The sequence below is a fragment of the Schizosaccharomyces pombe genome, assembly GCF_000002945.2.
Source record: "Schizosaccharomyces pombe strain 972h- genome assembly, chromosome: II".
Lineage (NCBI taxonomy): Eukaryota > Fungi > Ascomycota > Schizosaccharomycetes > Schizosaccharomycetales > Schizosaccharomycetaceae > Schizosaccharomyces > Schizosaccharomyces pombe.
The window spans coordinates 2647138-2671453 of NC_003423.3; the positions used below are offsets into that span (position 1 = coordinate 2647138).

Below are 24316 nucleotides of genomic sequence, written 5' to 3' on the forward strand. Positions count from 1 at the left end.
TTTTAAAAATTAATATTCAATAAAGGGAACAATTTGTTTCTATACTTCTATTTCAAAACTTATGTCTATGGCCAAATATTGCATTAAATACTTTGCCTGAACAAATTGGGTTATTGACCCCCATATAAGGTTATAGTTATTAGTTGTATAGTAGTCAAGATATTAATAAACCCTAAGTGGGGTTATTATAAAGGTCAAAACGCAATTCAAGCAGTCTATAACTTACAAGGAAAATTGTCCCAAGTGGGGGCCGAAATCAATAACAATAAGAAATCCCAGTGTTTGATTAAATAGTAAAAAAAGAAAAGAAAGTAAATTAGAGAAGTACGATTATTAACTATCCATTTAACTATTTTTTCCTTTTTTTTTTTTTTTTTTTTAAATAATATGCTACTGATCGTTACGCGCAACTTTATGGATAACTTATACTATACTTCATGAACTATTGTGATTTCCTGAGATTACTCGATGGCTTTTATATCTTGGTCATATTTTATAATCAGTTATCCCATAACAAAGATTTAAAGCTGTACGGCCCTTCAATTGTTAATATCTGCATGAAAACTTGTTTACATTTGTACAAAGCGAAATGATGCACTATCAAATATTGTAGAAAATTTTAAAAATTATAATTATGTGCAAATGCTCTTCTTCCAAGATTTTGAAAATTGCTATTAATTCTTCGACTTGCTAATAAGAGCATATTTGCAAATATATAGAATGAGGAACGAAACCGTATCATAACATAATGAATCCAACAATTTTTAATTGTGTACCTTTTATTATAGAATCGTTGTTAGTAATATCCTTATTATTTTTTCCTCTCACTGTTTCAGTCTCAAATGATCCAATGTAACCAAAGAGTACCCTCATGCATGGTGCATCACTTCGACACCAAAAAACTAGAAAAACAATAATTTTTTATTTTTGTGTTACATTTTATTCCCTCCATTTGCTGACTCAGGAGGATTGGCCAACTTTAGAACGCAGGTCTTAATGTCTTTGAGCAAGTCCATTTTAACCGAATCGGGAATACTTTCAGTTGCAGACTGCAAGGCGCTCTCATATAGCTTTTGAAAATCAATTTTAGAATCGGAATTCACAATTCCCCGAGTGTAGTCACGTAATTGAGTTGTCCAACCGCAGGATTCAAGTTTGTATTCTAATTCATTTGCTAGCCTACATTTTTTAAATTGTTGTTTAGTTATAAAATTTTTTTTTTAAAAAAGAAAGCCTATCTTTTATACCTTTCATAATCTCCAGTTTCATATAGCTGCTCAACAATTTTCTCAGTGGTCATCTTTGTTGAAAATATGAGGTCGTACATTGCTACGCAGAAATATACCATTGCAGATGCAAACGAAATATTTAAACCAGCATTGAAAAGTAACCTTTATAATTAAATCATTTTTTAATTTAGGAGTTGAAAAATAAAATATTTGGATTTCATTCTGAATACGATATCTCAGGTAAGTAGTCAATAATAGTACAATATTATTAAAAGTGTAGCTTCTCTATTTTTTACTATAAACAAAAAAACTGACTATCAGTAATGCATTTTTTGACAGTTAATAAACTACAAAAATTCTTTGGAAATAATAGCTTTATTAAAAGTGAAACTTGAGATCATTAAATTCATCGTCTTCGTCATTATTGGTTTTAGGAGATAGTTCTTTAAATGAATTACTCGATTTTTTAGAAATTGATGATTTGCCGCTTTTGTCAGACGATGCTCCGGCAGGAATACTTTCTACTTTTGACATGAGTCTTGGTACAGGCTCTAAATCTGTATCATCTTGGTCAAACACTTCTGTTTTCTTATGCTCAGATAAAGAGAGAAAAGCTTGTAAAGGTGCTTTTTGTGAAGCTTTCTGTATGAAAAAGATTAGTCGAAATTTTCTTTATTATACCACATACCTTTTGAAATTTTTTAAAATTTTTACGGCCCGAATAATATTTTGAAGTATGCCTACTGTTAGCATTCGATTTCTCGGATGACATAATTCGAATATATTCGACAGATCCAAGGTTTCGTAAACGACGATTTTCCTCAAATGCTTTATCATCTTCAGATTCTTGGACATTCTCTGAAGGTAAACTATCTACCTCCGCATTGGCCTTTTTCTCACCGACAACATTAAGTTCTAATGGTTTGAACGGAGAAGAATTTCCTTTATCCACTGAATTATAGGAAACATACTCAACCTTGGTCTTCCCCTGACCACTGCCTGTGTTTGCCGATTTTTTTGAACTGGATTTTAAACTGTTTTTAGTTTTTTCACTATTATCACCCGATTTTTTATTTTGAGCTGAACCATTGTTTGATTGATTGCTTAAATAACCCTCAGGTTCTTTTCCAAACATTTGTTTAGGTTGTACGAAATCCATAATTGAAAGGTTTTCTAGCGTTTTTACTCGCTTGCTTTTTGGCGAACAAGGCAATGGCTTTTTTACAGAAAATAAATCATCAACGATGTTCTTTTGGATATGGCGTTGGGGTTGAATAATTTTTTGGGGGGTTGAATTAGAAGCAGTAGCATACTTTAACCTCTCAATTTCTTTTGAGATTAGTTCCCTTGAATTCCTTTCAATGATTATCTTCCATAGCTGCTCAATAGTTAAACAAAAGATACCTTCTGGGAAAGAAATCTTCTCAGAGTCATATACTGCGTTGTTTAATACAACGAAATCCGTTTTTGAAATCAATTCCTTGTCTATATCCCCAAGACTCATAAAGGTCGATATCCTCAAACCCAATAACTCCAATAAGTGGTGGGACTCACTCGACGTATTTAACATGGCGCAACTGAATCCTTCTAATGAATTTATGCAGTCTTCAGGAGATGACGGGAATTGATCGTTGTTCTTTATGATATTTTTAAAACATTCAAGCGCATCTGGCATTAGGCTGGCGTCTTCAATTACGGATTCTTTAACAGTTGATAGGTACTGAAGATAGCTATCATCTATAATTACAGTTTTTTTAAGAAAAGCATACATAGTTCCAACAGTTATACTGGACCCAGCTTGTCTGTTCATAACAAAGTGGGTAGTAGCATCGCTATCGCGTAGTCCAGTCGGTATACCTGAAAGTTGATAAGAAGTGAAAAAAAAAAAGACCGAAGTACCTAAGAGGTTTAAATTTGAAGCCCACTGGGATAACATTTCAGGGTTATCGAATTGTATACACATACTTCTCCAGTATGCACTTAAAGTTAGTAAATCATATATAGTCGATAAAACTTACTTTATCGTGAATGGACATTTACCCAGTTGTATTTTAAGATCTTTTTCTTTGTAAGAATCACCATTTTGACCAACAACTTTTTCATTAACCTTGGTTCCAAACTTCGTATCGAGGTCCTTTACTTCAAACTCGCATGGGCCACCGGTAAACTGTGCACATATTAGCTGGCATTGATTTAAAATATAAGAAAGATAAACATATAATAGAAATGAAAAATGAAAAGCTCAATATTTCCATTTAATTGGATACGTACGTAGTCTTTCTCACTTGGGGTCAAAATCGTAAAACGAGCATGGCGTTTACTAATTGATTTAGAAATCACTTGAATGTGGGACGAATCGTCTGCAATATTAGAAAATTAACAAAAATAAGAAACTTACCAGATACATTTCGACCTACAATATAAGTTCCTGGAAATAGTATCCGTGATTTTCCTGCTGTTTAGTACGTACAATACGGCCATAATGAAATTGATATAGCTAGTAAGAGATACCTTTTAGAATGTCACCCTCAGCCTCAATTATCCACATTTTTTCAACATAAAATTCTTTTTATTGAAAAAATTCAGAAACCAGAATGCTGTTTTCACAACTGAGGATGCATAGGTGCGTCGCTTTTAATTTTAGTACAATTGAAAGTAACAAAGTAACCCTTTATGATGTCCAAAAGCCCTTCGTTAAATTAGAAGCTAAATCTACTAAACCAATTCTTGAATTTGAATTGACAAAGCTTGCTTTTCAAAGCTTTCTTCAAGAAAAAGTTTAATCAACAAAAACTCTTAAAAAATTTATAATTTCAAAAAATTAGACTTACACAGGTTCTCTGTCCTAGCCTTGCAAACACAAAAAATACTGTGAGTACACTAGAAAATGAATTTACTAAAGGGGTAAACTATCGTACCAAAATGAAATTTTTAAAGTCATGAGCTTATGTGAGCAAACAAACTTCAATTAAATACTATTTATCATACGTCGTGTATATGCACTACTGGATAACTTCTTTTACAGTTTAAAAAAGTCCATGCCTCTTTAAATAACTAACTTTATTTCTAGTTTTTACTACATTCCTTTATTTTTTAATCAATGAATTATCTATTACCTATCCTAATAAGCAGAAGTATGAGTTAGCTGTAGTGTTTCATTTTCGCTAATTGATATTAGCCAGGAATCTCTCATCCTCGCTAAACCTCCCTACAGCTTAATCTTCCTTAAACCATTACCATACGAATTTGCTGGTTTCATATTCGCCGTTTGCAATTTCTATGTTGGTTGCAAACTATTCTAGTGATTCAGAAGAACAGGAGAATTCCCAATCGCCTAACATCCAACCTCTTCTGCATACTGAAAATTTAGCGCCAGCTGTGGTTGATAACGTATTTATCAAATGTTTTTTATAACATGCTAATCATTTTAGGTAAAGGATGATTTAATTGTTTCAAAGGGAGGAAACTCTAGAGAATTAGCGCGTAATGTCCCGGTTAATGAAATGGTGCAGCCTGCTTTAGGGCCTGCAAATCCATTTGTCACTAAAGAACAGGATTCTATAAAGAACAGTATTACCGGTTATGCTGAGAGGGAATATGTTCCAAATTTTGTATTTAATCAAGAATATTATGCTAATACACATGCTATTTATGGAAAACGAAATTTTGATGATAACGAAGCTACTACTTCTACAGATTTAAAAAGGAAGTCCCAGAAAATAAAAGAACGTAGAGAGGATCCTGGCGATCCATCTATCCTTGAAGGGGATGGTGCTTATAAGGGGCCATGGGCCGGATACGGTTCTGAACAATCCTCTTCACCTTTGGAGTACAGTGAATATGAAGAGGTTGAATCCCTGGATGTCAAAAGTGAAAAGGATACGGAATCTAATAACCTGGGTCAAAATGAATTATTGAAGGAACAATTAGCTACTCCAGAAGTTGAAACTCATCGCTCTAAAGAAGAGACTATACTTCATAAAGATAGATTATTTGATTATCAAAATAGAAGCTATATGCATGTCCCGAATGACGTCGGAATAAATTTATCGGAAGAGCCTGGTGAACAAACTTGTTACATTCCAAAGAAGCATATATTCACTTGGAAAGGTCATACGAAAGGTATTTCCTGCCTTAGGTTTTTTCCGATTAGTGGCCATTTACTTCTTTCTGGCTCAATGGATAATCAGATAAAGGTATGTTTGTAAGCAAAAAGATGATAAACTAATATTTAGATTTGGGAAGTTTACCATGACCGTTCTTTGCTTCGTACATTCCAAGGACACGCTCGTCCTATCCGCGATTTATCATTTAGCCAAGATGGACGATCATTCTTAAGTACTAGTTTTGATAAAACAATTAAACTCTGGGATACCGAATTAGGGAAATGTTTGAACTGCTTTAATTCAGATAGATTAACAAACTGCGTCAAATTCCAAGTAGATCCTGATAAACCCAACGAGTTTTTAGCAGGAACAGCTGACAAAAGGATCCTTCAATTTGATATCAGAAGTCCTGATATTGTTCAAGCATACGATCATCATCTCGGCGGAATCAATTCCATAACATTCCTTGAAAACGGAAAGCGCTTCGTTACCACATCTGATGACTCTTCAATGCGATTTTGGGAATACGGAACTCCAGTTCCTATAAAATTTGTGGCTGACATTGCAATGCATTCAATGCCTCGGGTTGCCTTACGGCCAAATGGAAAGTCGATAGCATGTCAATCTCTAGATAACTGCATTTACGTATATTCGGCATACGAGAAATATAGACAAAACAAAAAGAAGGTCTTTAAGGGATACAGTTGTTCAGGTTATAGCCTAGAAGTTGGATTTTCACCTGATGGTATGGCGTTCATTTTTTATTACGAATTTCTAACTAGTTTTAGGGAGATTTGTTTTTAGCGGAGATTCGAGCGGAAATGCCTGTTTCTGGGGTAAGTGCTTGGAATTGGAAAAACACCTAACATTTTTAGATTGGAAAACCTGTAAGCTAATGGCTAAACTCCCGGCTCATAGTGGACCCGTACAAAGCATGGCGTTCCACCCTCAAGAAACAAGCAAGGTAGCTACATCATCTATAGTTGATGGGTCTATCAAATACTGGGATTAAAAAGATTGTTCATATTTCTTGACCAAACAGCGAAATATATACATTAAACTAACGTTTCTTCTATTCGCAAAACTTAAAACCTTCCCCAGTCTCAAAATCCTGAGATGCTAAAATATAGCAATCCATAGCCTTTCGGAATCTATTTTTGTATTGCTTTGGAGTAACAATTGTTGGTTCAGGACCTCTACCAACTAAGCCTTTCTCCTTTACCCAACTTTCAAGTTTTTTGTCCCAAGTGTATGTTCGTATGAAATCAATTATTCCAACATAAAGTTCTTTTTTTGTATAATCAATACCAACAATTAAAGAGTAATCCATGATATTGAGTTTTGAGAGGAACAATGTATCATTCCAAAGGCAAGAATGCAAAAGACTTTTTAGTTGTTCACTAACAAATATTGGAGATTCGTAAATAAGTTCAACCAAATTTTCATCAAGCAATACTTCATCTACCTTCCCTGTAGATTCTACATGTCGATTCCTCATGGAACCTTTAAGATCAAATATTCTAGACGGACATTCATCATAAAATACATTTTCCATAATCATTATATCAGTCTTACAGATTGTACCAGTAGTAGGATTTCGAATGTCTACGCGGTAAAATCCAAAGATTTTAGTCAATGCAGTTGGCAACTCGTGAAAGAAAACTTTAGATATGTAATCAAAATAAGCTGGAGCAAAATTAAGCAAGGAGTCACTTTCCAACCTTGACAGAACTTTGAGAATGTATTTCTTATCGAAAGTTTTTAAAAATGCTGATCCAGATTTTCCACCGCTAGATTCCCAAAGAGAACATCTCGCTAGAGATGTCACAAACGTCTCCTCACAGCCACAAGCTCTTCGCAAAGCACTAAATTGTTCCGCGAAAAAGACCTTACAGGATAGTCTTGCTGATCCTTCTTCAAACTGGTATTTCAAATGCGTCCCCGTTGGTTTGAGCATTAAGTTTTCAATTTTGAATTGCGTCGAGCCTTGTAAGCCTTGATTGGTTAAAGCTTCGTCCATGCTATCTTCAATTTCTACCATTTTTGATAAATAGTCAGGAGAGCTAAGAGTAAAACTTATCAAGGAGCTAGGTTCGTCTTCCCTTATGATCACATTTGAGTCGGAAAACATATGCTCTGTAGGTTGTAGAGGAAATTCAAAAGGTGGAGGATTGAGGGAGTTCCATTCATTCCAAAATGCAGATAAAATCCTGTAAACTGAAGTTTTGTCAGCCAAAGGACCAGAAGTTGGCAACTTTGATCCCTCTTTATCCATTTGACTAGAAGGTTCAAGGTTTTGCTGTTCTTCGAGGCCAGATTCATTTTTGAAAAGAATTCCAAAAATATCTTCAAACGCTTCAGGTGAATTGTCTTCATTCGAAGAAACATTTTCTCGCTCCTTGCTCATAGAATCAACTCCAGAAAAATTGCTTTCGGTAGCGCGATTTTCTTTTGTGTCATTAATGCCATTCTCATCTTCGGAATTTTCATCATCAAATGCTTCATTAAGGTCATTAAATACTTCTACTACCGGCTTAGATGGGACTACAGGAAGAGCCCGCTTGCGTCGAGCCTTTATTAATTCTTCATCTCGTTTTTGCTTTTCTTGTAATTGTAAACTTAGCTCTTCAAATCTACGCACTAAAGAGCTAACCCGCACATCTTTTGCTGGAATGGGCTTCCTGGGTGAGTATTTTGTAGAATTCTGTATACTGGAAATTTTTGCAGATATTGAAGAAGAAATAGGCATGTTCATCCCACTTGTTGAAGATGCATTGACAAATCGCCTGTCACTGGTACTAGCACTTTTCCGCTTATGAGAAAGCATATTAACGCCTTGTCTTTGGCTTATATTTGGATACGTTTGTCTACTGAAACCTGAATTTGAGACCGGAGAAGCTGGAAAAGTGTTCTGAGTAGAAATATCATTGGTAAAATCGATGTTGGCTTTAGGAATATCGGAAGATGTTGCTACTGAAAAGCAATCAGATTCTGGAGAACCAACATTTGCCATACTATCTGCATACGGAGCAACACGCTTGTTTGAAGCAACATTAGTTTGGGTAACTTTCTCGAGTTGATCATCAGTGGATTCAGTTTTAAAGGAGGGATATATATCAATTTGAGTATTCTCAAGTGTCTCTGGCAAATCTAAAGGGGTTTGGCTTAATGGACGTTCCAGAAACACTTTCTTAATTTGAGCGGCTGCTATTTTACTTAACTCTTTGTAAGATGGAAGATACAGCCGTTGATAGTCAAGAAAGCGCTGTTCCCATTTTACCATTTTACCCTGGAGGACGCGCAGGATTGAGTTTAGTGATAAATAATCAGAAGTTGAGGAATTAAGATAAATTGAATCAAATTCAGAATACAATTCAGTATAGTCACTTGAAAGTAAAGTGCGAAATTTTGAAATTTCAGATGTACAAGACTCAAATTTCTCAGGATCAGTAACCCAATCGCACTTTATTTGGTTTATCCTTGAAGCAACAGAAGACAAGCATTTTTCAATGACACCTTTTAAACGTTTATACTCCTTTTCTTTCAGCTCTTTAATATATGATGGATTATTTCGTAAAGTGACCGATGGAACGAAGAGTTCAAAAATCTCTATTAGGTCTCTTTGAAATCGTAAAGCCATGTTGCAATAACCGAAATAATGAACATGTTGTGCCATAACACTGTGGTCACAGAATTCGAAGCGATCCCTTATTTGAGAATTATAGAACATGAATTCAAGATATTTTCCAAACGAATATTTCCATGTTTCTTCAGACATAACAGTAATGTGTGTATTCTTTTTACAGAATTTGCAGTAACTCCACATAATTATCTTTTCTTCCAAACCAGGGACAGGGCACGAAAAAGATTCCAAAAAAACGCTGATCCGACTATTTCCATGAACATAACTCCTGTAATGCCACAGCATATCATTCGTTTTACAATACTCACCTCCACAACTTACATTGGTATTCAAGCATGAGTCCTCTATGTACTGACCAAGAGTGCAATCAGTTTCTCGATAAAATTCTAATAGACAACGTTCAGGGCCAATACAAGGAACAGAAGTTTCCTTGTTAATAATGGAATATAACAAAATAATCCTTTGAGAAGAAAATGGAGAAAACATGAGTTTTGAATGAGAGTAATAAAGTGTCCACTGCTTTTCTAAAAAATGATAACGTTCATCAATACAAAAGAATTTATAGGACTCTTCGTAACTTTCTTCTACATTGTCATTTTCGGACTGCTTCATTACGAATGAGCCAGTTGGTGAGTATGGATGTAACTTCACATCTTTCAGTAATTTGTTACGAATAAACTGGTAATAATTAACTTGGTTTAATAAACGTGGAAGAGGCTTTGATAAAAAGGGTGAAAACGTTAAAAATCTGGTTTTCAAAGCCTTGGTAATAGAAGAATAGTCATCTGAGGCTGGTAAGTTATTGATCAACTCAAGCGGGCTGTTGCTACCTTGGGTGCTAGAAACACTTTGATTTTCATTTTCCAAAGGTCGCAAACTTTGATTATCACTGTTCAGAGATTTTTTTTCATGATTTTGGCTTTTCTCTTTATCAGCTGCAGTAGAGGCAAACGAAGGCAACGATTTCCTAGACAAACTTTGATAGGTTGTTTCAAAAAGCTCCGGCATATTCACAAATTTGTCTCTTAACAAGGCACATTCAAGTTTGATATGATATGCAATCAAAACAACAAGTTCGACAATCTTCTTGACCTTGCTCAACTGATTATAATCAGCTCCTCTTAGAACTATGGTGCAGCCTAAACGTTCCGAGCAGCGATCAAGTATAGCAAACGTTTTCCTCAACCCTTTGTTTTCATCGACAACATACGTTCTGAGTTGAAACCTGCCGCAAGTACCAAGACGAGGACAAAGCGACAATTTATCTATTGACGATATTATGTCTGCACGACAACATCTAGCTATGTCATATAAAACTGATTCTTTAAGTCCATGAAAGGCTATAACGCCATGTTCTTCAAAGTACTTCAAGGCAATACTGGGGATTTGACCCTGAGCAAAAACTAGATTCGGTTTAAGCATGCAGATTCTATTGACAAGATTTATAATATACTCTTCTTGCTGAGAGATGATTAAATCCAAGGATAAAATTCTCTGTTCGTCACAAGCGTAGTCTAAACTGAAAGTTAAAAGAGCTATACGAGGCCGACGAAGCGAGCGGTCCATAGATTTGGACGAAGCTTTTTTTGAGAACAAAACACCATTAACAAGAAAACAATCTTGAATGCTTCCCCCGGGAATCTTTTTTATTTTTACATAGCTGCGGACATCAATATCATCACCAGAGCGAATATCAGGACCTAGATCCAAAGCCATTTTTAAAAGAATTTTTGGGAGACAAAGTACCCATTGCATAGGCGAATCCACACCCTCATCATTTAGCATTTGAAAGAGTAATTTTCCCAGAAAAGTACATACAAGCTGATTAAATGAATCAGAGAAGAGAATCCAAGGTGGTAAAATACATGTGCTTTTGGAAGAGGTAACTACAGAAGAAGCACGCGACTTTCCCTGGTAAGGAAGAGGCTCTTCTGTTCCACCGGGATGATTCACCTTATCAACTCGCGCATTGAAGTTTTCAATTAAAGCGGGAAGTCCATCGGGAATAGTAGAAGAAGGAAAAAGATAGTCGCAAACCGTTTTCGGAAGAAAAGCTTTTAAAAAATTTGATAAGTAACTTTCATTACCGTAACGCTGAATTGATGCAACATTTTGCTGGCGTTGCTTAATAATTGCACTATTGGCATGAAAAGAAAGGCCCAATCCATCATTGAATAGTGATTCATCGTCGGAGTCGGAGAAATGATGATAGGAATTGCCCGAATCGGCCAAACCCCGTTCATCAGTCAAGGAAGAACTTCTTGAAATAAAGGGTTCATTTATTACTGTGCTCAATCGATCGTAAGACGTTGCTTTTATATTTGGAGAAAGGTTAACAAATGAAAGGCCTCTGTCGCCTTTGCTAAAATCCTCGAGCCGGTTTCTTTCATCAGCCGACAAGTACATATCAGAGACTTTCGCTGAGGAAAACGCTTTATTCTTTCTTAACTTTGAGTATGAAGGTACTTTTCCAAAATTGACGGGACGATAATCTGTGGAAACAGAGCTAGGACCAGCATCGTAACTATTTGTAATGGTTAAAGCATTATATTTACCACTTTCGGAATCTTCAACATTTATAACATTCGAATCTAAATTCCTTTTGCTCCAGTCAAGAAAGATGGAATGGTGAGCCCAACCAGGAGAATCATAATTCGAGCGACTAGAGGGAATAGCTATCATTGGAGCAACTTCAGGAGGATGAATATTATTAGGCATCTCAAATGTGCTACTTAAATCTCCAAATGATGATAGTACTTGATCATTCGAATTAAGTTCGTCCAGTGTAACAAACGGATGTTGCTCCGTAAGATCTCTATTTTTGGATTCGTTTAATGAATGATTGAATAGCTGGCTTCGAGAATAATTATTAACTAAAATTGAAGCACATGGACGACACACTTTGATCGATCCTTGGAGACGAAAGATAAATCCAGGAGCTTCTTTTAAGCAATATTTGCAGATAATTTTCCCACATATTCTACAATGATGTTTCCTTCGAAATAAAGTAAATTCCGTCTCACATAATGAACAGTTGTTTGTTCTTTCATCTTTCATCCAAAATTCGCGCGACAACGTACTAGTCGGCAATTTCAACGTAGTGTGGACAACATTCTCGGAATCTTTAATGATTTGCTCTGTGCTTGATGTATGCAAAGTATCTAAACGGTGAGAGGTTTCAACAGGAAAAGTGGGCGAGGCTGCGGTAGGCGTTTCGACTTCTGACATTTGAACAGAAATGCAAACCGAAGATTAAAATTATCTCCGGAAATTATTGGTTCTATTAATTAAGTTCTATGAATTGTCATGATTGTTATATCGAAAAGCATGTACGTTAAACGCAGCTGTTTGATAATAAATACTTTAGGTTTTGGTGTTGATAGAATAGTGTATATTAACGAGATTCGCCGAATTTAAGTTTTACAAAGCCATAGCAATACAAGAGCTTTCGGCTTTACTGTAGAGCTAGATATTATAGCAAACAAGAATTTGGTTTAATCACACACGAAAACCATAACATTCTTAACTTTAAACTGTATGTTGATTACTGAAAAAGAAAGGTACCCTAGGCTATATATTTATGTGTACTTTTTTTTATAGGAAACATTGGATCACCCAAGGATTAGTGGTAGTATGGAAACACTCGCTCAAGGCCAAGGAGATTTAACTACTTTTAGGTTAGCGTGTCCATGAACCAATGAACTAGTAATATAAAGAATAAAAATAGAAAGGAACACATCTATGAAGCCCTTGTCCCTAACATGAAATCACAAAACTTCCGCTTAAACAAACCTTATGGCTCACTAATAAAACCAAAAATTGTTAAGAGCATATTATCAGATCTCCGCAAAAGGAAGACGATTTCATTGCCCCGGTGATTTAAGACTCAAAGAGCATACACAACTTTATGATATGCTAATGTAACTCCTGTTAATTCATTAGGAGCTACATAATACTGTTCTTTTTTTTTGAAAAAAATAAAAATAAATCTACACATATTACGATAGAGCATTTTGAAACAACTTGTTTTCTAATTAGGAATAAAAAAATATTTATTTATTTATTTATTTTGAAAAATTGCTAGAGATCACTTGCTCATCATTGGAGAATCGTAACAAGTGGTAGTCAAGATCATTAAAACACTGTCTGACAGCTGGCCATAAATTGCTTGATGTGGAATTTAAATGCTCTTTTACTGTTTAGAAGACCGTGTTCAATTCATTATCAAAATTCATCAATCCAATGGCAAGCGGATCATTAATTGCATATGTTATGATTGATTGTTAAATCAAACAATAATATATGCTCACAATCCAACAAGATTGGTCTCATAACCATTTCGAAACTATCATATTAAAATCGGAAGAGACGATTTTACTTAATAGCAATTTGTTTCTTAGTTTGGGACTTCTCGACCTTGGGCAAGGTGACAGTCAATAGGCCATTACTGAAGTTGGCCTCAATGCGATCTGCATCAATCTTGGCTGGAATAGTAATGGTACGAGAGAATGAGCCAAAGCGACGCTCTGACCAGCGTTGGTTACCCTCGGTGCTTTCATTCTTTCTCTCATTGACGACTTCGCCAGAAATAGTAAGTTTTCCGCTATCATAATGGACTTGAACGTCCTCTTTCTTAACACCAGGGAGTTCTACATCAACGCTAACAGTGTCTTTACCCTCATGCACATCAATCGAAGGAGACAACTCCCCAGGAATTTGGTTGTTCAAACGAGGGGAGTAACTAACAAAGTCAGAGAACAAGTCGTTGACAGTAGGGGGAAAGCCGAAAAAAGGTTGCAAAGACATTTTTTAAAATTTAAACAATTGCGAGTAACTTGAAATTATATGAATTCAATTCAAATCTGTATTTGTTCGATGCTGGACTAGCGGAAGGAGTACCCTTATTTATACCTTTCTGGGAAGCACGGAATGGGATGGATGTCATATATTGTACGATGACTCGAATTTTCTCGTAAACGTTGTGAAAGATCACGAATTTGCCGGAGTTTGTACTTTCGGAACGGCGTCTTTTGCTAACACTCAAACTCTGTATTGGGTGGACTTAGATGTTCGTTAGTGCTTGCTCTAGAAAAGTCCAAATTTGCCACTTATGCGCCACAACCGAGGCAGATTCAAATATAAACTTCGGTACGCAAGGCTGTGCTATCTTTCTAGAGAGATCTAGAAAATAATCATTCTAGTAGAGTTAGAAAAATACTCATTTCATTGACTGTATATCGTTTCCTTTACCTTATTTTTTTTTTTACTTTGTAGTCAACTAACCAAAATAAAATTTTTAGGACGCATTTAGATTTGTAAATAAACCATAACGTAAGAATTTTTCTTTCTAATCTTATGATTTGAGCGCTTTATTGGCAAAGACGTATTTTGTGCATTCACGCAATTGTTGCTCATGCACTTGAAAACATTTCATAAATCTATAAAACTTATGCGACTTCCTCTTGTTCGTCATAAAATTGTTCTTCTGCAATATCTACGTTAAAAGCATAGCAATATGAATAGTTAATTCCTTTACTTTACACAATTGTTGGGTTAAGTTACGCAAATTTCTGCGATTGTTAACTTTTTAAATATTCAAATAATAAATATATTTGAAGGAATCGGACGTTCTACTGTATCGTCGCACCTCATATTAGATGTTTTTTCCATCATTGCAGTAATGCTCACGGTAGAGTGTTTGATTTACGCAATAAATTTCACAAGTGACTCAATTGGAAGATCCTTAAAATTGTGGGGTACATCCCGTCGCTTACGATTTGCGGAGACGGAGAGTTTTCACAACAAAAAACCTACGTCATTATTTACCCAACATGAGTTTTCCTATTCATGCGCATATCAATGAAATCTATATTATCGTAAAGTCAATTTCGTACAGCTGTCGTTTTAATCTTTAGTTTAGAAAAAAGTAGCTAACTCTCTAGCAAGGAAAATAAATATTGAGGTTTATAACATGATTCAACCACTACATTCGAAAAGCAAATGAAAAATTTACGACGGAAGCTATCGCTCTTTTTTCAATAAACAAACCCTTTCCTGAATTGTTGACAAAGTTTATTATTAATTACTAATAAACAACTATGAGAAAAGATGGGGAAACTGCAAATTATGCCTAATGACTGCCGAATATCATGATATTACTTCCATCTTTCCATTCTGCCGTCTTCTTTTAAGTCTTTTACCTACCGAATAATACATGATCAAAATCTTACTAAAAATAATGTCGTTTAATAACTCATTACATATTACATACCGCATAATGCGAATTGCAATATCCGACGGTTAAAATATAGACATTTACGGTATACAAATGAAGTTTACCAACTCACTAGACAATGTAAAATACACGACGTACTAACTTGCTTTGCTAATTTTGATAAAATGAAGAATTTCATGAAATTTAAAAGTGGAAAACATTAACAGTAAAATATGTATAGGTCCAACAAAACTATGATAACAATGATATATGAAACTCTCCGAACTCATTTGAAAAATAAGACAAAAGACAACGTCTATACTTTAGTTTTTTTTAATCAGAATCATTATCATCCAATTTCTCATACAAGCCGCTATTTACAGCTTGTTGGATAGGATTAGTAACTTGAATAGTACTATTTTTTTCCAAGCTACCAACGTCAGCCAAATATACTCGAGACATATATATGTATTTTTTTAAAAAAAAATAAATAAACAAACAAACTTACCGTTGAAACAAATAGAATAATCTTTCTGCTTCTCGCTCTTTCTCTTCTTGGCTTAACTCAAGTCTTTGAGATTTATTTCTATTTGTGCACATACTCCCAGTAATAGGATCGATTGCAAGGTTATTTTCTTCAGTATTTTCTTGGCCCCTTGAATTTTTCTGGAATACTGGTGAAGCGGCTTTTGAAAGTGGGCTAGGAAATGGCATAGTTTCGGAATGTTGTGAGATACCCATCGCATATCCAGCTCCAAATATTCGTGCAATTTGCTGTGAATCCCCGTCGCATAGTTCATTTAAAAGGGACGCGTAGTAAGTGCCAATGGGCTCAACAATTGGTATAGTTAAAAGTCTCAGTAAAAGGCAACGGAAGCTTTTACCCTTTTGAAGACTCTGTTTGCGATCATCGTTAGTTGGAAATAATAGCATAGAAAGGTTCTGTTTAATGTTAAAAAATGAAAGAAGAGAAAGCAGAATTGCTAAAATCGGTGGCAGAGTATTTTGATACTTTGCTGCTATGTCAAAGCACAAATTTAGGCCCTTTTCTAGGTATTCTACTTCGCGGGAAATAAGTATGGATTGTAAAGTTTGACAAGCAATTTCAGAAACATAAATGGCTTGGTCAAGGGAGAGCAGCTGCAGATTGAAAGATAGTAGAGCATTGGTAGCATGCCATCGAAGCGGCGAATTAGGATTGTTATTTAAAGAACTGGCCCAAATTTCAATTACAAGTAGAAGAATTCTGAAGGAAGAATTAGCAAAACCAGAGATAAAGGAACTCATTAATTTTTCAAATAAACGTACTTTTGTTCGTCTTCCTCCTTTAAGTATGAACGTTTGCTAATTGGAAAAAGCAGCCTCAAAATTTCAGTTAAAACCATTTCGTTATCTTGGCTATTATTAGAGGGCGAGCTATTTAGTGTCCACATTTTCTTCAACATCTTTCAATACTGGGTTATTTCGAATAAAAAAAAAGCGTCGATATAATACTTACCTGTATTAACTGAGTTCTAACCTGTCGCATATCTAAGCAAATATCATCGGTTTGTGTAGATAGGAGAATGAATAAAAAACGCATGAAAACAACTCTTCTCTCCAAATCGTCATTCTGATCGTGTGTTAAAAAAGTAATGTTGAGTAAGAAGGAAGAAAATATAAAAAAAATCAAATTCAACCTCTTTGTCTGCCTTATAGACAAATACAAAGGTTGAAATCAGTGATAAAACTTTTGGGGCTCTTACTTCGAAAACAGAGGTAGTGAGTTGTTTTAAGGACTCATTGTGTACAATTTGTACTGAAATACTGGGTACCTGTCTCAAGCAATTTGCTAACAATTTCATCAATTCAAGTGAAACATCCTTTTCCCATAATAAACTTATGACTCTAAGTAGATGGCTCCAATTCTAATCTGTTAGCATCTGTTTCAATATAAGACTTATGCTGGGCATTGATCATCAAAGAACGAAGATATTGAAACGGAAAGAGATTTTGCAATTAAACCACTATACCTATATCCTAAAGTATCAGATTATTGCCTCATAATGTCCCTGTATCAACCTTCACTAGGCCTTTTTCATTTAGAATCTGTACTAATATAGCATCGATACAGTAAGAAACCTTGATCCCACAAATAGCCACTTACCAAAGATTTTGCAACTACTTTTGATGTTTCCAATTCTCTACAAGCTTCTTTTAATTTAATAATAGTAGAGATGGGTATGTTAAAACTTTGGTTTGCTTCGTCATGAAATTGTGTAGCACTTTGTGAATAGCTTTCTATTCCTAACCCCAAACTTTGGATATAAGCTTCCAATTCCATTCCTTTTAAGCACATGAAATAATTTGTTAATTTTAATGAGTTTTCTTTTATTTAAGTCTCCATTAACATCAATTTATTTGCGCTTAAGATTAGTGTACTTAAGGTCTTACATGACTACCTACTTCAGCGTCAAAAGTTGTAACAACGCTGACATTCGTAAAAATGGTATCAGTCCTTTACACTACTGTCACCATTACTGCACTACACTATGCAATTTGCTCTGCGTTTACAAGATGCTCATATTTCTAAATATTAGTCAAGAACCTTTTATCAACAATTACGCATGAAATTTTTTATGCTTTATATAACTACCCTTTAATGAAAAATTTTAGAATTATCATAAAATGAAGTTCCACCGAGCTGGTTCCTCAGTTCGATTATTTAATGATAATTACAATTATAAGAATACCAACAATAGGCTGCTACTTATAATACCTGTGTACTGTAATATTAGATCTCAAAAAAGCTTACCGCACTTCTTCCTATCGTTAAAACCGATACTAGACTGCAATTAGTTTGATAACAAGTTTTATAACTTTCGATATCAAAATTTCTTGGTTTTACGTGAATAAAAGAAAAGAATCAAATAATGAGCTTCGTAGAGTAATTTCAGCCTTCTTAAACGCAGGTTTCTTATAGTCCTCAAATTTTCTTGATCAAACTAACAAACTGTTTACTTTTACGTCCTCAAGATATGTAATTTCAAATTGAAAAATTCATTATTTACGTTTGGAAATATCCATTCCAAAACATTCAACATAATAATAAGCGTTTAACTCTTTTCCTTTACTCTGTAATGTCCCTAACGTAACCGGCTAACCTATTACATGCAATTTGAGCGAGTTAAGCGCTTGATGAAAGGTAATATAATATTCATCAGCAAAAAGATTCATTCTTTTATAGAACTTGGATTAAAAAAAAAAAGATGGTTATTTCATTATCAATGAGAATGGTAGCATAAAACCAAAGTTAAAAACATCAATTTTATTGCAAGAATGGGGCAAATTTCGTGTCTATGCTTGTTGGGCGTCTTCAAGTTGTGAAGAAAGAGTAGCAGATGCCTTGATGATCTAATTGGTTAGCATAGGTGAAATGTTTAATTACTTACCTCTATGGCTTGCTGCAGTTCCATACGGCGACGACACGCATTTATCCAATCTCGAGAAAGAGCACGAGGCCACTGTGAAAGTGATAAAAGAGCACGAACAGAGCCATCAAGATCATCTTTTAATAGATGAGAACGAGCGTCTTCCAGCGTTTTTTTCACAGAAACAATATCAGGAGACTTAAATACAGCAGCGGGAAGTTGAGACAGTATGATGCTCTTCAAATGACCAAAAAATCCACTTTCTGTAGTGAGGAAACAGGTTTTGTAAATTTCCTTTGATAACGTGTCAAACTTCGTCTGCAGCTCTTCTTTGTCTAAGATCGGCCCGGAGTCCACAATTTTCTCAATAACACGTGATGCTAAAGCAGCCAACTCATCATCTTTAGTGGCTTCTTTTAATGTATTTACGTGTTGACGAACTTCAGAAAGTTTATGGAAACGCATGTCTTTGTTCAAATCATCTAGAGTATTGCTAACATCAACTAATCTAGTTACACGGCCGTTTTCATGTAAAACAACTCTAACTAGTTCTTGCAATTGCTGGAATGAATTTCTTAACTCTTGTAAACGTCCCAACCTTGAACCACGTTCTTGTTCGACCTGGGCTTTAATAGATTGTAAGTGTAATTTCTCCAACGTGATAGCTTGCTCAGTAAGTTCATTTTTCAGCTTGGATTCAAAAACACTTGCAAGCTTGAAAAGCTCTTGTTGTAGACGAGCTTCATGAAGTTTTTGAAGTCGTAGTTTCTCAGACTCAAAGGCAGATTGCCATTTTTCGTCTCTCGCTATAAGCAAAGCTTCCAACTTACTTTCCATTTCACTAACTTTCTCACGAAGACGTTGCTCAAAAAGATGCTCTTGCTCTTGCTGAATTTTCGAAAGCTTGCCATGCAACTCATTAGCTTCGTTTAATGAAGATTCAAATCTTAATGACTGATCCTTTATTTCTTGTTCATGAGCATGATCTAAAGTTTCAGTAATGATGGGTATGGCAGTTACTGAAAGACCAGTTTCTTGATCCAATCCAATATCTTTCCATACAGATTCTTCTGCAGTATCCTTAGTCACTTCAGAAGGTAAATCCACTATTTCCACAACTAAAGACTCGGGTCGTTCTATAGTTGTATCTTTTTTCACCTTGGTATCGTCGTTCCTACTAGAATTTTGTTTCTTAGATATATTATTGGAGTTCTGCTTCAATTTAGGGGATGAATCATCGACTTTTATTCTGTTACCGCCTAAATATTTGTATCCTATCCATGATTGCTCGACGTTATATAGCACTTGCTTACCAAAAGGAGTATGCTCAGCAAAGTAGTCATAAAAATTTGGGTCTTTAAAGCAATAAACGACGCTGCATGAATAGCCAGTTATGCCTAAAAGAAAGAGAAGAAGAAATCTTTTACGAAATTTAGAGGAATTCGATTTATTTGATGAACCTTCCTCTGGTTTTGGTACAAACGGAATTGGTTCCGTCTTGTTTTGCTTCACATCAGGAGGTAATGCCCTTAAGCTGGATTGGATCCAAAACGACTTTCTGTTAATATAATAAGACAGAGAATAAATACATACACGATATTGGTGCGTTTTCTGTAAAGAAAAGCAACTTTTAACAGTTCTAAGCTGTCGATTCATTGAGAGGGGAGTGTGTTTACTGGTTAGAACACTAAGAACTCAAGACGTTGCTACTCCAAAAGCTTTAACGTATTGTGGTGTACCTTACAGCAGCACCATTTGCACTACTATCTATAATGAACGCAAATTGATGACGCGCTTAGTTACGCTAAACTTCGCTATATGCATATATTATTCATTTAACACTAGGGATTTAAAAAGATGTTGGGTTTACTTTGTACTACGCTCACTGGTTAAATGAATATTTACTAATTAGCTTTGTTCGAGTGCCTATGGCTTTTTTGGCCGTATTGAATATAAGTATTGCTGCAGTCAAATAGAAAGCGGCTATAAAAACTCTTCAATTTTCAATTGTTATGAAGTCTAATAAATTACATTTAGCAATTGTAAATTATCAGGTTTAGCACTGTATGAAAATTCATATGGAAGAGATTTAATTATACCAATACATACTCATTTTAGTAGCATTCTGATAATAATTATGATACATATACATACTCTGTAAACGAAAAAAGAGTAAAAACAATGAGCATCTCTCGGTTAAGAAAACTCTCAGGTTCTTTTATCATTTGCTGCGGACAAAAATTATATGTACTGCTTGGATAGCTGTGAAATACGTTTAAAAAAAGTAAAAGAAAGGGTAAGTTGACATTTAATTGGTAACTAGTTAAAAACTATAAAGGCTATAATGAAGAAAATAAATTCAAAACGATTAAAATAAAGGAAGTAGTATACAAAATCACAAATATAGAGTAAAGTTGATCTATATGCTGAAAAAACTTTACAATATATTCATTTGGTATAATCTTTTCTAGAGGTTACGATTTTTGATAAACATTGAGCAAACAAATGCGCAGAAAAACATGAATGAGACAAACAAAAACGAATAGTGAATGCTACCCAAAAGTGCATCCAGTACTGTTTGGCGAATTTCTTCAGGTAAACGATGAACATAAGAAATATCTTTACGTAAGTGATGAAGCAATTCATCAACGTCAAAATCTAATGATTTTCTCAGTTTAATTCCTAAAACAGTTTGCACGATTGAGGATGATATGGAAACGCCTAGGACACAACCATTGGACCTAAACAAATATGAAGTAGCAATAGCAGAAGCTTGAAATGCTGACGGAGAAGCATGAATTATGGCGACTAAAGTAGTAGTAACAGCAATGCCGTTTCCTAAACCACCGGAAAAGGGATAAACAGCATATTCCCAGTTAAAGTTCGAGTAGCCATAACGAAGCATGAAAAGGGCAGCAACACTACCGAAAAAATAACTACCAACGGTTATTTTCTTGTAATTTCCGGTAAGACTAATTACCGCACCTCCAAGAAGCGAACCCAAACTGCTGCCAATAATCATTGGTATCAGTCTAATGCCAGATTTCTCAGCACCTTCATTTTTTATGGATTGAAAAAAAAGCGGCATTCCATAAATCCAGCCAAAGTTAGCAACGGAGTGAAAGAAATTGCAAAGATATGATGAAAGGCAGGTTCTCTCAGTAAGAACATCCATTGGCGCCAGCGGCTCAAAAGCCACAAACGCTTCTACGTAAACAAATGAAAGATATGAAATAGAAGAAGCGATCAGCAAAGAAATAACAACAGGATCATTCCATTCTCTAACATTTCCACCTAAGGTAAAAGCACAAGTCATCGTTGTGACACCAATAATTAGCAAGATCAGACCTTTCAAATCAATTTTCCGAAATCTGGTCATGAAACTTACGTGGTTGTGATGGGGAAGATTAAGAGTAAAGTAAACACACAAAAAGGCGATAGCAATTAAGGGAACCTGAATTAAAAAACCAATTCTCCAAGTATATTGATCGGCAAAGTAACCACCCACTGGTCCGCCAAGGCTTGAACCGATAGCAAAAAATACATTTATAATTCCTTGGTAAGTTCCTCTTTGTTTTAAAGGCACGATATCGCTCATTAAAATGCTTACAGTCGAATTCATGCCTCCTCCACCAATTCCAGCAATAGCTCGAGCTGCTACTAGCTGCCATAAAGAGCGAGAAGTACCACAAAGGAAGCAGCCTATTCCAAATACACAGTAAGCCGCCAGAAGAGTCTTTTTCCTCCCATAGATATCGCAAAATTTTCCGAACAATGGTTGGAACGCAGTGCAAGATATCATGTATGCTGTAGCGGTCCATGAAACTTGACTAAACTTTCCAAATTCGGCACCAATTTTCGTATACGTAGAGGCGACAATGGTATTGTCTAAAGCAGCCAAAACAACACCCAACAATAACGCCGGAAGAACTTTGGAAACAGAAACTGTAGACACAGTATTAGTCGTCGCTGCATCCTGGCGATGAGGCGAATTGCTAACTACAGACACTGAAGATTCTGGCCTACGAGGGTACTCGTTCACTTCAGCAACATCCTTGTTGTTTTTGGAAGAATCTTTGATAGAGTCATATGATGAGTTTCCATTTAATGAAGACAGAGAGTCATTCAAGAGAGCTGAGCGCTCTGAACGTAATCCTTGACCTCTGTTTGTATTAGGAGATTTGGTTCTTGGGTTCGACATTCGATTAATTAGCTACAATTGGATGAATGCACATGAATAAGTAAGGAGTGTTTCGAGACGACAAAATCTGAAATTTATGAATATATGCGAATCCTAAATCGTACAAAATGAAAGAACTTCAGTGGTAGTGCATTTGTTAGTAAATGTTATGACTGCCTCCCTTACTTAAATTTGTATACTTCTCGCTAACATCTATTATCTTATCATTTCGGTAAACAAAGTCCGGTTAGATACGGGACAGTGTGCTCGGATACGCTCCCGAAGTCTCGTCATAAATCTATAGTATTATACCAACTTGCGTTTTCAAGTCGGTTATTAGCGCCATTGAAGGCTCGGTCAAATATAAAAAAATTGGCTCTTCGAAAATTTTAATATGTAGCTCCTCCAAGTAAAAAAATATGCAAGTGATTGTCATTCTTTGAGATGTGTACGTCTCATAGATAACCAACTACTGTAAAATAAAAACATCAAAAATTTGTAATGCATATCTTAACTTGCAAAGGATGCCGAGATTGGTGAAATAAATGAATGCGTTTACCAATTTTTATTTATCGGAAATCCTTTTCAGTCGCATAAAATCACTTGGTTTACTAACTGAAACTATTAACTTATATGGGTTTGAATTTTGAAATACATATGTTTAGTTAATTTGCTCATTGAATGGATCTGTAATCAAATAGATGATTATATTCTTAACAAAGCATTCTGATCTATAAGTAAAATTACAAGATGAACAAATTATATCTAATCTATATATTCAAATTAGGTGTGAGCTCAAACAAACTTGCTTGAAAAATAGTTGCTTCTGTGTAACTTCGCATTTGCTTCATAAAAAGTCAAAGAATATGAAATGCACCTGAAACGCAGAATGGACCCTTTGTTGATAACTTCAAGTATTTTGCTTAATTGTGAAATTTAAATACGCAATTGTTTCGTTCAAATGAATTCTGAACTTTCGAAACTCATTGTTATTATTAATAATAATATTTTTTTTTTGTTATTTTTACAAGCGAACCGAAATTTTGCTTTTAGTGGGTATACTGATTCGTGGTTTATTGACCAGTAATAAATTCATCAATATTTTGTAATTATTTTGCAGAAAAAGTACATGAAATTCTTTTTAAGTATATAGTAATTCTCGAGATTCTGTAAGGTAGAATTAAATACCAATAATTTTATGCAGTTACCTTTACTATGGTCGGCAAAATCAACTTATAGACTAAGTAAGTGGTCCTCGTAATTTCTTTTGTTTATCCCACAAATTCTTAACCGGCGTCTTACATCTCAAATGATTACGAAAAAAAAGAAGCATCTTGCTAACTGTAAATACATGAATTAGTAAAATTCAAGTTGAGATTTCTGAAAAAAAATAGTTAATAAGTATGCAGCCCTTACGTATGAAATAGTGCTACATAATTGAAATGCTCAATGGGTTAAAGATTCGCTATTAGAAGTTAGAAACATAAAGCTCGACACAATTTTATATCTGTGTTTGCACTGAAGTAAATCTATG

At 35.0% G+C, this 24316-nt stretch overlaps 9 protein-coding genes and 10 long non-coding RNA genes across 19 annotated transcripts; 11 read left to right on the forward strand and 8 right to left on the reverse strand.

Moving 5' to 3' along the window:
• Positions 1-531: 531 nt before the first annotated feature.
• sus1 (SAGA complex deubiquitinating submodule subunit, TREX complex subunit Sus1) lies at positions 532-1327 on the reverse strand (the record flags this gene model as incomplete). Its single annotated transcript, NM_001022002.3, has 2 exons — positions 532-1179; positions 1248-1327. 2 exons carry the CDS (start codon positions 1325-1327, stop codon positions 933-935), a joined length of 327 nt encoding a protein of 108 aa, NP_001018822.1. The 3' UTR covers positions 532-932.
• Positions 681-1149, forward strand: SPOM_SPNCRNA.5759. Its single transcript, NR_195110.1, has one exon. It is a non-coding gene; the product is annotated as a non-coding RNA (long non-coding RNA).
• A 112-nt stretch (positions 1328-1439) lies between the features above and the next one.
• nbs1 (Mre11 complex BRCT domain subunit Nbs1) lies at positions 1440-3840 on the reverse strand. The gene is made up of 7 exons (NM_001022003.3): positions 3741-3840; positions 3628-3681; positions 3501-3589; positions 3248-3396; positions 3129-3208; positions 1918-3086; positions 1440-1871 (listed from the first exon to the last, which is right to left on the reverse strand). Exons 1-7 carry the CDS (start codon positions 3775-3777, stop codon positions 1608-1610), a joined length of 1842 nt encoding a protein of 613 aa, NP_001018823.1. The 5' UTR covers positions 3778-3840; the 3' UTR covers positions 1440-1607.
• Positions 1928-2333, forward strand: SPOM_SPNCRNA.5760. Its single transcript, NR_195111.1, has one exon. It is a non-coding gene; the product is annotated as a non-coding RNA (long non-coding RNA).
• Positions 2688-2954, forward strand: SPOM_SPNCRNA.5761. The gene has a single exon (NR_195112.1). It is a non-coding gene; the product is annotated as a non-coding RNA (long non-coding RNA).
• Positions 3099-3631, forward strand: SPOM_SPNCRNA.5762. The gene has a single exon (NR_195113.1). It is a non-coding gene; the product is annotated as a non-coding RNA (long non-coding RNA).
• Positions 3841-4442: 602 nt separating the features above from the next.
• Positions 4443-12320, reverse strand: fab1 (1-phosphatidylinositol-3-phosphate 5-kinase Fab1). Its single transcript, NM_001022005.4, has one exon. The coding sequence runs from the start codon at positions 12204-12206 to the stop codon at positions 6408-6410; it is 5799 nt and encodes a 1932-aa protein (NP_596090.2). The 5' UTR covers positions 12207-12320; the 3' UTR covers positions 4443-6407.
• prp17 (Prp19 complex WD repeat protein Prp17) lies at positions 4457-12258 on the forward strand. The gene is made up of 5 exons (NM_001355781.2): positions 4457-4619; positions 4661-5425; positions 5465-6080; positions 6124-6171; positions 6211-12258. The coding sequence occupies exons 1-5, from the start codon at positions 4509-4511 to the stop codon at positions 6345-6347; spliced, it is 1677 nt and encodes a 558-aa protein (NP_001342709.1). The 5' UTR covers positions 4457-4508; the 3' UTR covers positions 6348-12258.
• Positions 12321-12467: 147 nt separating the features above from the next.
• Positions 12468-12963, reverse strand: SPOM_SPNCRNA.1540. Its single transcript, NR_150429.1, has one exon. It is a non-coding gene; the product is annotated as a non-coding RNA (long non-coding RNA).
• Positions 12964-13001: 38 nt separating this feature from the next.
• Positions 13002-13855, reverse strand: hsp16 (heat shock protein Hsp16). The gene has a single exon (NM_001022007.2). It carries the CDS (start codon positions 13782-13784, stop codon positions 13353-13355), a length of 432 nt encoding a protein of 143 aa, NP_596091.1. The 5' UTR covers positions 13785-13855; the 3' UTR covers positions 13002-13352.
• Positions 13856-14504: 649 nt separating this feature from the next.
• Positions 14505-15223, forward strand: SPOM_SPNCRNA.540. The gene has a single exon (NR_150914.1). It is a non-coding gene; the product is annotated as a non-coding RNA (long non-coding RNA).
• On the forward strand, positions 14659-14841 carry SPOM_SPBC3E7.17 (uncharacterized protein; the record flags this gene model as incomplete). Its single annotated transcript, NM_001355782.1, has 1 exon — positions 14659-14841. One exon carries the CDS (start codon positions 14659-14661, stop codon positions 14839-14841), a length of 183 nt encoding a protein of 60 aa, NP_001343162.1.
• A 127-nt stretch (positions 15224-15350) lies between the features above and the next one.
• Positions 15351-17615, reverse strand: ric8 (synembryn ric8-like protein; the record flags this gene model as incomplete). The annotated part of the gene is made up of 7 exons (NM_001355783.2): positions 17339-17615; positions 16899-17099; positions 16691-16804; positions 16501-16637; positions 15701-16438; positions 15560-15622; positions 15351-15513 (listed from the first exon to the last, which is right to left on the reverse strand). Exons 1-7 carry the CDS (start codon positions 17513-17515, stop codon positions 15351-15353), a joined length of 1593 nt encoding a protein of 530 aa, NP_001343045.1. The 5' UTR covers positions 17516-17615.
• SPOM_SPNCRNA.1542 lies at positions 15363-17926 on the forward strand. The gene has a single exon (NR_150431.1). It is a non-coding gene; the product is annotated as a non-coding RNA (long non-coding RNA).
• A 230-nt stretch (positions 17927-18156) lies between these two features.
• Positions 18157-20276, reverse strand: mic60 (MICOS complex subunit Mic60). Its single transcript, NM_001022008.3, has 3 exons — positions 20196-20276; positions 18624-20156; positions 18157-18585 (listed from the first exon to the last, which is right to left on the reverse strand). The coding sequence occupies exons 1-3, from the start codon at positions 20256-20258 to the stop codon at positions 18529-18531; spliced, it is 1653 nt and encodes a 550-aa protein (NP_596092.1). The 5' UTR covers positions 20259-20276; the 3' UTR covers positions 18157-18528.
• SPOM_SPNCRNA.5763 lies at positions 18666-19259 on the forward strand. Its single transcript, NR_195114.1, has one exon. It is a non-coding gene; the product is annotated as a non-coding RNA (long non-coding RNA).
• SPOM_SPNCRNA.5764 lies at positions 19664-19894 on the forward strand. Its single transcript, NR_195115.1, has one exon. It is a non-coding gene; the product is annotated as a non-coding RNA (long non-coding RNA).
• Positions 20171-23722, forward strand: SPOM_SPNCRNA.5765. Its single transcript, NR_195116.1, has one exon. It is a non-coding gene; the product is annotated as a non-coding RNA (long non-coding RNA).
• fnx2 (vacuolar amino acid transmembrane transporter Fnx2) lies at positions 20897-22941 on the reverse strand. The gene has a single exon (NM_001022009.3). It carries the CDS (start codon positions 22801-22803, stop codon positions 21070-21072), a length of 1734 nt encoding a protein of 577 aa, NP_596093.1. The 5' UTR covers positions 22804-22941; the 3' UTR covers positions 20897-21069.
• Positions 23723-24316: the final 594 nt, after the last annotated feature.

Coding starts and splice junctions, on each gene's coding strand:
- prp17 (NM_001355781.2), top strand. CDS start 4,509: ATGTTGGTTGCAAACTATTCTAGTGATTCAGAAGAACAGGAGAATTCC. Junction 5,426..5,464: donor CAATGGATAATCAGATAAAG/GTATGTTTGTAA, acceptor ACTAATATTTAG/ATTTGGGAAGTTTACCATGA. Junction 6,081..6,123: donor AGTTGGATTTTCACCTGATG/GTATGGCGTTCA, acceptor AACTAGTTTTAG/GGAGATTTGTTTTTAGCGGA.
- fnx2 (NM_001022009.3), bottom strand. CDS start 22,803: ATGTCGAACCCAAGAACCAAATCTCCTAATACAAACAGAGGTCAAGGA.
- fab1 (NM_001022005.4), bottom strand. CDS start 12,206: ATGTCAGAAGTCGAAACGCCTACCGCAGCCTCGCCCACTTTTCCTGTT.
- mic60 (NM_001022008.3), bottom strand. CDS start 20,258: ATGAATCGACAGCTTAGAACTGTTAAAAGTTGCTTTTCTTTACAGAAA. Junction 20,157..20,195: donor AGAAAACGCACCAATATCGT/GTATGTATTTAT, acceptor ATTAACAGAAAG/TCGTTTTGGATCCAATCCAG. Junction 18,586..18,623: donor AACTGCAGCAAGCCATAGAG/GTAAGTAATTAA, acceptor CTAACCAATTAG/ATCATCAAGGCATCTGCTAC.
- hsp16 (NM_001022007.2), bottom strand. CDS start 13,784: ATGTCTTTGCAACCTTTTTTCGGCTTTCCCCCTACTGTCAACGACTTG.
- nbs1 (NM_001022003.3), bottom strand. CDS start 3,777: ATGTGGATAATTGAGGCTGAGGGTGACATTCTAAAAG. Junction 3,682..3,740: donor TGAGGGTGACATTCTAAAAG/GTATCTCTTACT, acceptor ACTAAACAGCAG/GAAAATCACGGATACTATTT. Junction 1,872..1,917: donor ATTTTAAAAAATTTCAAAAG/GTATGTGGTATA, acceptor TTTTTCATACAG/AAAGCTTCACAAAAAGCACC.